At 37.6% G+C, this 14,589-nt stretch overlaps 1 protein-coding gene and 1 long non-coding RNA gene across 5 annotated transcripts in view; one reads left to right on the plus strand and one right to left on the minus strand.

The window, feature by feature from the left end:
- Nucleotides 1–3,333: 3,333 nt before the first annotated feature.
- Nucleotides 3,334–14,589, plus strand: part of Dpit47 (DNA polymerase interacting tpr containing protein of 47kD) — a 33,547-nt gene continuing 22,291 nt past the window's right edge. The window contains exons 1-2 of one of the 4 annotated variants that reach the window (XM_070098937.1): nt 3,334–3,354; nt 13,960–14,158. In XM_070098937.1, the coding sequence (XP_069955038.1) occupies nt 13,982–14,158 (177 nt within the window). In that variant the 5' untranslated portion in view covers nt 3,334–3,354; nt 13,960–13,981. Of the gene's footprint in view, nt 3,355–8,483; nt 8,555–8,870; nt 9,037–13,959; nt 14,159–14,589 lie in introns of those variants that run through there. The other 3 variants (XM_070098938.1, XM_053793743.2, XM_053793742.2) reach the window with 3 other exon arrangements.
- LOC128700500 (uncharacterized) lies at nt 6,756–8,780 on the minus strand. The gene is made up of 3 exons (XR_008408770.2): nt 8,475–8,780; nt 7,336–7,492; nt 6,756–7,030 (listed from the first exon to the last, which is right to left on the minus strand). It is a non-coding gene; the product is annotated as an uncharacterized lncRNA (long non-coding RNA).

Here is a 14,589-nt window from a genome sequence, read left to right on the forward strand (position 1 = left end):
TTTCGTATTATTGTTCTCAAACTGTTAACTGACAAGCCAAGATTGTAATCTACTTCCCTTTGAAGGCATATAACTTAGCCAATTAATCAGCTCTATCATGCATCTAAAGGCCAGTGTGAAATGGAATCCACATGTTTACTCGGACTCCACTGTTCACAGTCCTACCATACATTTGTCTGGCTTCTGACACAAGCATGCCACAATTTATATTTAATGAATTGAGAGCATTTATGGATGATAGAGAATCAGTTACATGGACGCATTTGAGTGTAAGGAGATGACAAACAGTTCTGTGTGATGGGTAGAGGCCCAGTTACTGATGCGTGCTCCAATTTCTTTAGGAAACCATCACTCTGTAAGGCAACAGCAACACTACCAGCTGCACCTTTGGATTGGTGAACCAGGAAAATATTCATATCTAAACGTTTTCCTGGTTATTGTTCCGCTACCTCATAGTTAGTAAGTTTATTTAGGCACATGTACACATACGTACAATTATCAAAGTGTAAATTACCTAGGATAGCCCCCAAAAAAGGCAAAGTGACTTATTTCCACTGGGTCATTTACTTGTTTCATTAGGTGAATTGGGGTTGAAAGCCTATCTACTACACGAGGAGTCATTAAGGCTGCATGTCACCTGTACACCACCAGTCAAGAATACATTAATAACTGAAATAATCATTAAAATAAACTCTCAGTCTATATAAACTAAGAGACATAAACCTCGTAGTGTATGTCTACAGTGTTTGTCCTTAAACGTCTTTTTATCGGTCTGTATTTATTTTATTAATTTATTTATTTATGTCTTTGCAAATAGTACATTGAGATTTTGTATTTACAATAGTGGGTTGCAATGCAAAGAGAACCTCTATTATGCCTAGGCATTTTGGGCCAACTTAACATTATTGACTTACAGACTACTTAACACTAAGGAGTATGTCATAGCTGTACAGTAGAATATTAATTATATCATAGTTGTACAGTAGATTATTAATTATACGTGAATCTAATTTATATGACAAAAGATATATTCATATATTCAAGAAATGCTTTTGTGAAAACAATGATTCAATTATATTCCTGTCAACAATGGATAAAAGGTTCAAAGTAATTGTTGAAATTTTGATGTGGGAATAACATAAGTGACTATGTGTGTACTGAGTATTTAGCATTTAGTCTAGGGTGATTAAGTGGCTTTTGAGAAGTCTTAAATTGATTTTCAGACTGGGTTACGTTAGTATCTTCTGGTAATGAATTCCAAATTTTGGGGCCCGTTGCTTTTCATTGGGGGGATGGTGCATCGTCTGCCAAGTCTTTTGCTTTCGTAGTGAGTGATTTTCGTGTGCAAGTTCGGTACTAGTCCCTCTAGGATTTTCCAGGTGTATATAATCATGTATCTCTCCCTCCTGCGTTCCAGGGAATACAGGTTTAGAAACCTCAAGCACTCCCAGTAATTGAGGTGTTTTATCTCCGTTATGCGCGCCGTGAAAGTTCTCTGTACATTTTCTAGGTCGGCAATTTCACCTGCCTTGAAAGGTGCTGTTAGAGTGCAGCAATATTCCAGCCTAGATAGAACAAGTGACCTGAAGAGTGTCATCATGGGCTTGGCCTCCCTAGTTTTGAAGGTTCTCATTATCCAATGTGTATAGAATTTTTACACAGTGTGATTTGGACACGAGGTATATCAAAAAGAGATCTGTGTATTGTGTTATGGCCATGTGTCCTGCTAAGGTTGGTGAGAAGTTTGAGTGGAGGGTTTATATTTGCGTGTATTGTTCTGTCTATGTAGTAGGCACATGAATAAGTATGAATGTTCTTAATGGTAAGCAGAATCAAACTGTTGAAAATTGGTGGAGTATGCTGGCGGGAGTGGGAATTTATCATTCTTACTGCTGCCTTTTGCTGGGTTATTAGAGGTCTTAGGTGATTGAATGTTGTTGATCCCCATGCACAAATTCCGTAGGTGAGGTAAGGGTATATGAGTGAATGGTATAGTTTCAGGAGAGCTGATTGTGGAACGTAGTACCTTATCTTTGATAGTATACCTACAGTCTTAGAGATTTTCTTGGTGATTTGTTGTATGTGTGTCTGGAATTAAAGGTGGATACATAGGAATATTCCCTCTGTAAGTCTTGTGACTGATGATCCGTTTAGCGTTATGTTAACTGGATGATTTGCAGCTTCGTTTCCAAACTGAATGAAATATGTTTTATCTGTATTCATGGTAAGTTTATTAGTCATCATCCAGGCAGATATTTTCTGCAATTCGGCACTGACAGTGTTTGCTAGTATGACTGGGTTTGGGTGGGAGAAGACGTATGTTGTGTCATCTGCAAATAATATGGGTTTGAGTAGTTGTGATGCATTCGGTAGATCATTGATGTAGATGAGAAAGAGGAGTGGTCCAAGGACACTTCCTTGTGGGACTCTTACTGTAACCAAACATAACGTAACCTAGCATAACCTAACCTAATGTAACCTAGTATAACCTAACCTAATGTAACCCAGCATAACCTAACCTAACGTAACCTAGCATAACTTAACCTAATGTAACCTAGTATAACTTAACCTAGCATAACCTAACCTAACGTAACCCAGCATAACCTAACGTAACCTAGCATAACCTAACCTAACCTAGCTTAACCTAACCTAATGTAAGCAAAAATAAAGATATTTTAAGTTTTCAATAAGCGTTAATAAGTCAACGTTGAGAACCTTGCAATAAACTAATCGTAGCACAACAACAACAGCAACAATAATAATAATAATAATAATAATAATAATAATAATAATAATCATTATTATTATTATTATTATTATTATTATTATTATTATTATTATTATTATTTCTACAAGTACATGTACAAGGTATACAGTCCTAGCTGACATCAATAACATACTACTGTATAGAAAGCTCCTTGTTATGCAGAGCATTTCGGGTAAATTAGGTCAGTTTTGTCCCAGGATGCGACCCACACCAGTCACTAACACCCAGGTACTCATTTTACTGATGGGTTAACATAGACAACCAATGTAAAAAAAAAAAAAGCCCCATGTTTCTACCCTCGCTGGGAATCGAACCCAGCTTTAGCCACCAGGCCACGGGGGTGTAATGTAGTGAATAGACTTTAAAACTCCATTAAACAACGACTTATTTGGGTTATCCTAGGTTCTCTACACACATGTTGGTATGTATGATAAGCTATATAGCTATTTGTGTACACCTGAATAAACTAACTAACCGACTCCGGTGTTTTAACGGTAGGGTTTATACGGCTCCTTGACCATTTTTTCAACCTATAAAACCAACAATAACAATAATAACAACACGGCTGACATTACGTTTCTATTTAGGTTTGTAACCTTTTTCTCTGAAGCTTAATATTGTATGACCATGTGGATTTAGCACCTGCTTTTTGAATAAAATAATAATAATAATAAAGTAAAATAATAATGTTTCAAGTGTTACGTACTTTCAAAGTGAGTAATAGGACTATTAACCCGGTGGGAGGTTAGTAACTTTTATTGAAGAAAATATTATTAACATAAGAATGAAAGAACCCCACAGTAGGCCTACTGGCCCATGCTAGGCAGGTCCCACTCGCACCTAACCAAACCCATTCATGTACCTTGGTCAACCTATATTCGAAATTACTCAAAGTTCTCGCCCCCTATTATTATAATCAAAACTAAGTGCTAAACCCACAAGGGTCATACAGCATTACTCTCGTCCCCCATTGGCTCTGTTTGGCAGTTTGTACCCCATAGGGTTAGTAACCCAGAATAACCCAGTAAAGCTAGTCATTGTGGCTTATTTTTATTGATGCCTTTAAGTCCTCCCACAGGATGCAACCCACCAATCACCTGAAGGTTACCTGAGTCCACTAACTCAGATCTCTGTTGCTAGGTAACAGAGTAAGCAGGTGCTAGGAGACTTGCCTGTACATCCCACCTCATATTATTATTATAATCAAGAGTGGCACGCTAAACCCGTGGATGTGGAAGGTATTCAGGCTTAATTTAGGGAACTGAGCACAGATCCAATTCCCTAGATCAAGAGCCTCTCACCAGTATCAAGGAACCTTCCTTGAGGGGACCCCACCTCATAGTGGGGTTCAACCTCATGACCTCTCGGGTGTGAGCCGAGAGGACATGGGATATTTTTTCCTGGTACACAGGAGAGGCCAGTCTTGGTGGGAATCGGCCAGTGTGATAATAAAAAAAAATAATAATAATAATAATAATAATATTATTATTATTATATCAACAGTGGTATAAAAATATTGAATTTTCTTATTTCCAGGGATACTGCTATGGTAGGAATGTTCAAGACTTTGATTGACATAATCATACTGATCGTCACAGTAGTTAGTTCAACATGTGAAGCCCCCAGCAAGCACATCGATGAAACATTAAGTTCATTTCGCAAACCTCATGAACTAGAGCCTTCTACTTCAAATGTAAGAAGGGAGAAAGCTTTAATTGAACCACTCAGCAGGAGAAGCGACAGATCATCACACAAAGAAACTTTTTGTTCAAGTTCGTGTAGAGAGGCTTGGACTCATAATCTCTACACATTTGCATTCTGGAATGCTACTAAAAAAGTGCAATTTGCTAAGATATGTACATTACATTCCCATACATTTCCCCTATGCAATGAAACTCAGGAGAACATTAACATTGTAACCACAAGTAATAAGGCATTTAACAGAGATAAGATACATAACCATTTGCATTCTTCAAGGTTATCCTCTATGTGTTCTTATTCTTCGGTGTGGTGTCATTCATCACCAGAATCGGGTCTCAGATGCCGCTTTCAGAATCTTTATTATAATCTTGAAAAGAGAGAGTTTGTTTTTGTATATCATTTTAATTCTGTTCTCTATGGCATAAATAGCATCAAAACTTTACAGGATCAATTGTTCATGTCTTCTGTGGTAGGCCATAATGCTTTTCAAATATTAATAACAACTGTACCATTTGCTTCATTTACCACAAAATATAAATGCAAGACAATTCCTGGAAAGAGCCTCATAATGGCTCGTTTCAAGTCAGACAACCTTCTCCATGTCTTTCATGATGATCTTTTACCTACATATTTTACAGTTAAGGAAATTTGTATGAATGATGTGACCTGCTCAGATAACATGACACTTATTTTTACTGATGAAAATGATCGAGGCATGTACTGGGATCTCTATCAGTTAATGTCCAAAAATGTTTTATTGATGTCAGAAAGTAATTCAGTTAGCAAGTATGTTTGGTATTGTTTTGCAAATGCACACATTGGACTGAATAAACTAAGTGTATGGTACCAATATGGCTTTGGAAAACCACAGGGTCCTCAGGTCAGTAACACTTTCTCTGGTTATCATTTAAGACAATTTACTGACTTTATAAAAGGAAAACTAAAGATAGAGTATCATGTAACTGGCATACAGTTGGGTGTTTTAATATCAAGGAAATACAATCGTAAAATACTAAATGAAGAGGACTTATCTGCTGTTATCAAAGACCAGCTTACACTGCAAGGTAATCAGAAAGATTCAGAAGTTACAATTTTGTCTCTCGAAGACAAAGAATTTTTTACAATAATAAGTGAATTAACTCGAGCTCGTGTAGCTGTTGGAGTGCATGGTGCAGCTCTAATTCTTGGCATGTTCCTACCACCTGGTTCTATTTTGGTAGAGATATGGCCCTATGGGATAAATCCTAATGCTGCCACAGTTTATAAAACACTATGTGAACTGCCAAACTTTGGCATCACATATGTTCCATGGATGAATGAGGACCTGGAGAATACCGTATATCACCCTGAATACCCAAGTTTCTATGGAGGGCTGAGTCATTTGTCATTTGATAAACAACAGGATATAATTAAAGGGCTTCATGAAAACAAACTTAATGCTGTGGAATGCTGTGATAATACCACCTGGCTTTTTAGAATGTATCAAGACACACGAGTTCATACCAATGAAAATGATACTAAATACCTAAGTGATCCATTTTCAAGTATTTTGAGAGAGGGCTTCAGCAAGTCTAAAGATTATTTAATAAATGAAGCTGTAAACAATAAAATAGATTGTTTATTGCATCCTTCCAAAGTACAAGAAGTACATTGTTACCTAATAAAAGGTAGCTCCTATACAAAGCTGTTCATGGAATGGGAGGATCCTTGGAACATTGAAGATATTAACTGCCAGGATATCTATTTTGAAGTTGTTGTTAAGATAGAGGGTGAGAGTGCAGTTGTTAGAGATACTTTAAGCAATAGACATTATTTTAAAAAGCTGAAATTTGGAGTTGAAAGTACATATACATGGGTAACTTGCTTTTGCAATGGTACTGAAGGATCTGTCTTTTTTAAGATGTGTACTATATAAACTTTTTAAAGCTACTGTTTTTTATAATTTACCACACCAAAGAATATTTTCTTTTAAATACAGAATGTGATGTGATTATAGGCTGCAGCTATGTAAAATATTATTTCATCTACAAAATATTTATGACTGAGGTGCAGAAAGCAAAGATGAAAATGATTTATTAATACAATACTGCACTGATAAATTCAGGATGGTTATACCTGTTAAGGGGGTGCCTTGATGCTGGTGAAGGGCTCTTGATTCAGAAAATTGGAGCTACTCTTTACCTCCTTGGATTAAACCTGACTGCCTCTTATTCGTCAAGTGCTGTATGGCTAATGATTTTAGCACGTCCCCAAAAATATAACAGCAATAATGGAAGGTATGGTAGGATTAAACAAAGCCACAAAAAAAGGGATGCCTTTAATGATGCAAAATACTAATTATATATATTTGAACTTCAGAAAATATACTGGAAACAACACAAAATTCAACATTGTACCAATCTTCAGTACACAACTTTAAAAAAAGTTGAAAGCCAAGTGTCTTGAAACTGGTGATGGACTCCTGATGCAAAAAAAACTGAAGCTATTCTCCTTTTCCATAGATCAAACCTTAAAATTTCCCATTCATGCAGGTGCTGTATGACTCATATGGGTTAAGCTTCCCTGTGAATGCAATAATAAAAATTTAATTAGTGCATTCTTATGAATATAATTACATGTTTATGTGTATTTATATGTATGTATTATTTATACATATATTTGTTTTTGTTTGTATATATGTATGTAGGTAGGTAGGTACATATGTACAGACATGATTGTTTTCTATTTCCATGATAGAGCTCTATGGCCATTATTAATTTACTGCTTCTCTCAAAAATGCAGTGCTGTATGTCCCTAGTGATCTAGTGCTTAGTTTTGATAATAATAATAATTCTCTTCTAAACATAATTATGATCAAATAATATTACCTATGAAATAACAAATATCGAAACCCCAGGAGGGAGATTCTTTGATGGAGGTGATGGACTCCTGGTCTATGAAAATGGATATTTTCTCTTCCTTGGAGTGATCCTGATTACCTCCCATTCTCCAGTCAGCAATGGTACCTACTGGTTCAGCGTTTGCCTGTGAACATATAATAAGGCAGCGTAAATTTAAACAAAAAAATAAATAAGGGTTGGGTTGACCCGGGATTGGTGTGTTGAAGGAAGACTTCATACAGCTCGACGAGGAGTCGGAAGTAAGTTTAATTAGGTGGATATAGCGCTTTTTTTATAATAATTTATGTGGGTAAATGGTTGAGAGAACCGACAGGATGATGCAACATTTTGGGTATCTTTACTGTGGAAATGTTTCGTCACCCAGTGGCTTCCTCAGTCCAGTACATAATTATACATATATGTACAATTACACAAATTTAGATCATTACAATTATCATACATAGTAACGTGTATAAACTACCTAGGATTACCCAAAAATGTCAGTCGAAGTGGCTTATTTCCACCTGCATTACCTTTATTTGAAAACTCTTCACAAACCACAGACTTTTTTTTTTAGAATAGAAATGATAAACAAAGACAGTAGTAGATGAGGTAATCAGTTTCTCTGCCTCGCATATAACTACACACAGATGAACTGTCACTTTGTCTGACTTTTTGAAATAAGTCACTGTGACTTTGAAATAGGTCACTGTGACTTTGAAATAGGCCACTGTGACTTTGAAATATGCCACTGTGACTTTGAAATAGATCACTGTGACTTTGAAATAGATCACTGTGACTTTGAAACAGGTCACTGTAACTGAAATAGGTCACTGTAACTGTGAAATAGGTCACTGTGACTGAAATAAGTATACTTATGTGTATCTGTACCTAAATAAACTTACTTACCTACTTAGTTATTTTACTTAGATAAGATATTCAGTATCAAATCTTGATGTTATAAGGGTTGAGACAGCTGGAGGAGCAGTATCGACCCTTACAACTAACAACAAAACATAGGTAAGATGTTCAGTACCATAATCATAATGCTATAAGGGTTGAGACTGCTGGAGGAGCAGTATCAGCTCTTACAACCAACAACAAAACATAGATAAGATAAGCCATACCACGGGCGGGATTGAACCCGCGGTCAGAGAGTCTCAAAACTCCAGCCCGTCGCGTTAGCCACTGGACCAGCTAGCTTCAGGTTAGCATAGGCACCACTGTGACCACAAATGCAAGTTTTTACAGACGAATCTCCAGCTAGCGTGGCAGTGACGAACTCTAGCTCAAGTCCCCTCAATGCCGTCAACATGACTCACGAAATCGTAATGACACGATTGCAAACAAACCATACCACGGGCGGGATTGAACCCGGGGTCAGAGAGTCTCAAAACTCCAGACCGTGGTATGGTTTGTTTGCAATCGTGTCATTACGATTTCGTGAGTCATAGATAAGATGTTCAGTACCATAATCATAATGTTATAAGGGTTGAGACAGCTCGAGGAGCAGTATCAGCCCTTACAACCAACAACACAACATTCAGCATTATATATTTTTCCACGTTGCGAGCTTTTATTTCATGAATCAAAAATAGAGGAGAAAAATCAGTGGCCCAACACAACAAGAGTGACAATACACTACAACTGTTACACTCATCTGGAGGAGGAGAAATATTGCAGTAAAGTGTAAGTAGTATTCTGAAGAAGAGCACAGGGATACCTATGGAAATGAGTCACACTGTCTTGCCTTTAATAATAATATTAATAATTAATATGCAGCTATGTATGACCCTAGTAGATTTAGCGCTTTGTATTGATTATAATAATAATAATCTTTTTTTCTACAAGTACAAGGTATACAGTCCTACCTGACATCAGTGACATACTACTATATAGAAAGCCACTTGTTATGCTGAGCATTTCGGGCAAATTAAGTCAGTTTTGTCCCAGGATGCGACCCACACCAGCCAACTAACACCCAGGTACCTATTTTATTGCTAGGTGAATATGGACAGCAGGTGTCTTAAGGAAACACATCCTAATGTTTCCACCAGTACCGGGAATCGACCCCCGGACCTCAGTGTGGGAGCTGAATGTTCTACTGATCGAGTTACAGGACACCTATTGTGTTTTTTCGTATGTCCATAATGCCTATGTGTCTCCAAGATCATTGTAAAAATAATATCTGTATTCTATGGAGGTAAATAAGCCAACATTGTATGACCCTTGTGGGTTTAGCACTTAGTTTTGATAATTATAATAATAATAATAATAATTATTAGTAAATAAGTCACTTTGACTTTCTGGGTTATCCTAGGTAATTTACACATATTACAATGTAAGACAATTATAATCATTCAAAAATTTTGTAAAATTGTAGCTAAATAAGCTTACCATCGTAAAGGAATATTTATACTGTATGTACGCAGAGCTTTGATAAATGTTAAGTACCAGCAGTGTTTAAAATTTTGGGGGTAAATGTTGAGTTCAGAGCCTTTTATATTTTTTTAATTGAAGAAGTATTATGTAATACACAAATAACCCACATATAGGAGAATGAAACTTATGTTGACATTTCGGTTTGACTTGGAACATTAACTAGACACCCAAAAAGACATCAAGTTTCTTTCTTCTCTGTGTAGGTTATTTGTGTATTGTTCCAGTCACGGAATTGTGCTTTTTTATTCTTAATTATATAAGTTTTCCCTTATTTAGTGTGTTGTGCAATGGATGCAGGTATACTTCGAGCCCATGGGATAGCAACATAGAATAATGTATATAATGTAACTTTATTACACAATTTCTGCATTAGTTATTTATAATGTATCTGTAGACAGCTAAAACTTGTGCATTGAACCTAAATAAAACTTTCCTTACATTTTGAGTCAGAAACAGAGACTGATTTTTACTGTTTTTTACAGATAGGTTTTTAATAATTCCATGGGGAAGTAGAACAGAATTCTTCCTCCGTAAGCCATGCGTGTCATAAGAGGCGACTAAAATGCCGGGAGCAAGGGGCTAGTAACCCCTTCTTCCCTATATACATGTATTACTAAATTTAAAAGGAGAAGCTTTCGTTTTTCTTTTTGGGCCACCTCACCTCAGTGGGATACGGCTGGTACGTTGAAAGAAAGAAAGAAGAAGTTTTTAATAATAAGATATTACAAATATCCCAGTGGAAATAAATCATTTTATCTGACCTTTTTGGGGGTTATCCAAGGTAGTTTATACATGTTACTATTTATGATAGTTTTTTCACCTAATTTTGTGTATCTGTGCATATGTCTAACTGTACCTAAATAAACTTACTTGCTTACCCTAATATTAATTATTAACACACTGGCCGATTCCCACCAAGGCAGGGTGGCCCGAAAAAGAAAAACTTTCACCATCATTCACTCCATCACTGTCTTACCAGAAGGGTGCTCTACACTACAGTTTTTAAACCGCAACATTAACACCCCTCCTTCAGAGTGCAGGCACTGTACTTCCCATCTCCAGGACTCAAGTCCGGCCTGCCGGTTTCCCTGAACCCCTTCATAAATGTTACTTTGCTCACACTCCAACAGCACGTCAAGTATTAAAAACCATTCGTCTCCATTCACTCCTATCAAACACGCTCACGCACGCCTGCTGGAAGTCCAAGCCCCTCGCACACAAAACCTCCTTTACCCCCTCCCTCCAACCTTTCCTAGGCCAACCCCTACCCCGCCTTCCTTCCACTACAGACTGATACACTCTTGAAGTTATTCTGTCTCACTCCATTCTCTCTACATGTCCGAACCACCTCAACAACCCTTCCTCAGCCCTCTGGACAACAGTTTTGGTAATCCCGCACCTCCTCCTAACTTCCAAACTACAAATTCTCTGCATTATATTCACACCACACATTGCCCTCAGACATGACATCTCCACTGCCTCCAGCCTTCTCCTCGCTGCAACATTCATCACCCATGCTTCACACCCATATAAGAGCGTTGGTAAAACTATACTCTCATACATTCCCCTCTTTGCCTCCAAGGACAAAGTTCTTTGTCTCCACAGACTCCTAAGTGCACCACTCACCCTTTTCCCCTCATCAATTCTATGATTCACCTCATCCTTCATAGACCCATCCGCTGACACGTCCACTCCCAAATATCTGAATACATTCACCTCCTCCATACTCTCTCCCTCCAATCTGATATCCAATCTTTCATCACCTAATATTTTTGTTATCCTCTTAACCTTACTCTTTCCTGTATTCACTTTTAATTTTCTTCTTTTGTACCAAATTCATCCACCAATCTCTGCAACTTCTCTTCAGAATCTCCCAAGAGCACAGTGTCATCAGCAAAGAGCAACTGTGACAACTCCCACTTTATGTGTGATTCTTTATCTCTTAACTCCACGCCTCTTGCCAAGACCCTTGCATTTACTTCTCTTACAACCCCATCCATAAATATATTAAACAACCATGGTGACATCACACATCCCTGTCTAAGGCCTACTTTTACTGGGAAATAATTTCCCTCTTTCCTACATACTCTAACTTGAGCCTCACTATCCTCGTAAAAACTCTTCACTGCTTTCAGTAACCTACCTCCTACACCATACACCTGCAACATCTGCCACATTGCCCCCCTATCCACCCTGTCATACGCCTTTTCCAAATCCATAAATGCCACAAAGACCTCTTTAGCCTTATCTAAATACTGTTCACTTATATGTTTCACTGTAAACACCTGGTCCACACACCCCCTACCTTTCCTAAAGCCTCCTTGTTCATCTGCTATCCTATTCTCTGTCTTACTCTTAATTCTTTCAATAACTCTACCATACACTTTACCAGGTATACTCAACAGACTTATCCCCCTATAATTTTTGCACTCTCTTTTGTCCCCTTTGCCTTTATACAAAGGAACTATGCATGCTCTCTGCCAATCCCTAGGTACCTTACCCTCTTCCATACATTTATTAAATAATTGCACCAACCACTCCAAAACTATATCCCCACCTGCTTTTAACATTTCTATCTTTATCCCATCAATCCCGGCTGCCTTACCCCCTTTAATTTTACCTACTGCCTCACGAACTTCCCCCACACTCACAACTGGCTCTTCCTCACTCCTACAAGATGTTATTCCTCCTTGCCCTATACACGAAATCACAGCTTCCCTATCTTCATCAACATTTAACAATTCCTCAAAATATTCCCTCCATCTTCCCAATACCTCTAACTCTCCATTTAATAACTCTCCTCTCCTATTTTTAACTGACAAATCCATTTGTTCTCTAGGCTTCCTTAACTTGTTAATTTCACTCCAAAACTTTTTCTTATTTTCAACAAAATTTGTTGATAACATCTCACCCACTCTCTCATTTGCTCTCTTTTTACATTGCTTCACCACTCTCTTAACCTCTCTCTTTTTCTCCATATACTCTTCCCTCCTTGCATCACTTCTACTTTGTAAAAACTTCTCATATGCTAACTTTTTCTCCCTTACTACTCTCTTTACATCATCATTCCACCAATCGCTCCTCTTCCCTCCCGCACCCACTTTCCTGTAACCACAAACTTCTGCTGAACACTCTAACACTACATTTTTAAACCTACCCCATACCTCTTCGACCCCATTGCCTATGCTCTCATTAGCCCATCTATCCTCCAATAGCTGTTTATATCTTTCCCTAACTGCCTCCTCTTTTAGTTTATAAACCTTCACCTCTCTCTTCCCTGATGCTTCTATTCTCCTTGTATCCCATCTACCTTTTACTCTCAGTGTAGCTACAACTAGAAAGTGATCTGATATATCTGTGGCCCCTCTATAAACATGTACATCCTGAAGTCTACTCAACAGTCTTTTATCTACCAATACATAATCCAACAAACTACTGTCATTTTGCCCTACATCATATCTTGTATACTTATTTATCCTCTTTTTCTTAAAATATGTATTACCTATAACTAAACCCCTTTCTATACAAAGTTCAATCAAAGGGCTCCCATTATCATTTACACCTGGCACCCCAAACTTACCTACCACACCCTCTCTAAAAGTTTCTCCCACTTTAGCATTCAGGTCCCCTACCACAATTACTCTCTCACTTGGTTCAAAGGCTCCTATACATTCACTTAACATCTCCCAAAATCTCTCTCTCTCCTCTGCATTCCTCTCTTCTCCAGGTGCATACATGCTTATTATGACCCACTTCTTGCATCCAACCTTTACTTTAATCCACATAATTCTTGCATTTACACATTCATATTCTCTTTTCTCCTTCCATAACTGATCATTCAACATTACTGCTACCCCTTCCTTTGCTCTAACTCTCTCAGATACTCCATATTTAATCCCATTTATTTCCCCCCACCGAAACTCCCCTACCCCCTTCAGCTTTGTTTCGCTTAGGGCCAGGACATCCAACTTCTTTTCATTCATAACATCAGCAATCATCTGTTTCTTTTCATCCGCACTACATCCACGCACATTCAAGCAACCCAGTTTTATATAACTAAAATATCCACAGCTGCCTAACTAGTTCTAATTTTTCCAGGTGCAATGGGACCCTTATGAGTTTAGCTCTTTCTCATGAATGTAAGATAATGCAAGCTTGCTATTTTTTCAGTGTGAAAACTAGAGAGACTTCAATGGCAGAGGAATGGAAAGACAAAGTCATCCAAGAGAAGCTGGGTGGGAAGAAAGACTGGACTGACGAAGAACGTGCTGAACTCTGCAGACAGCTTGATGAAGAGCTCGAAAGTCACATCGATGCTATGGGCAAGACTAGGTATAAAGGAGGATGGACTGAGGAAAACTGGAAGGAAGTTAGTATAGTATTATTTTACTATCATTTCATAATGTTCTTATTTCATCATAACACCCTTCAAAATCCCTTCAGGGTGGGTGCCTTGATGGCAGTGAAGAGTTCTTGATCCAGAGAACTGGAGCTACCCTCCCCTTCCATGGTTTAATCCTGTTTACTTTTCATTCCCCAGGTGGTGTATGATTCCTGTGAATTTATTGTTTCCCCATAAATTAATAATTATAACACTTCCAAAAATGGGAAAAGTGAAGGTGTTACTCATATCCGTTGTGTGCTGTATGACCTATTCAGGTTTATTTTTTTTCTTATATCAATAATAATAATAATCATAATTAATAATAGTAATAATAATTATTACTCACAAAATTGTAATAACATGATTGCAAACAAATCACTTGCCATGGTTTCAAGCCCTACCCATTCCTTGATTTA

This window comes from Cherax quadricarinatus, chromosome 65 (genome assembly GCF_038502225.1).
Source record: "Cherax quadricarinatus isolate ZL_2023a chromosome 65, ASM3850222v1, whole genome shotgun sequence".
NCBI classification, from domain to species: domain Eukaryota; kingdom Metazoa; phylum Arthropoda; class Malacostraca; order Decapoda; family Parastacidae; genus Cherax; species Cherax quadricarinatus.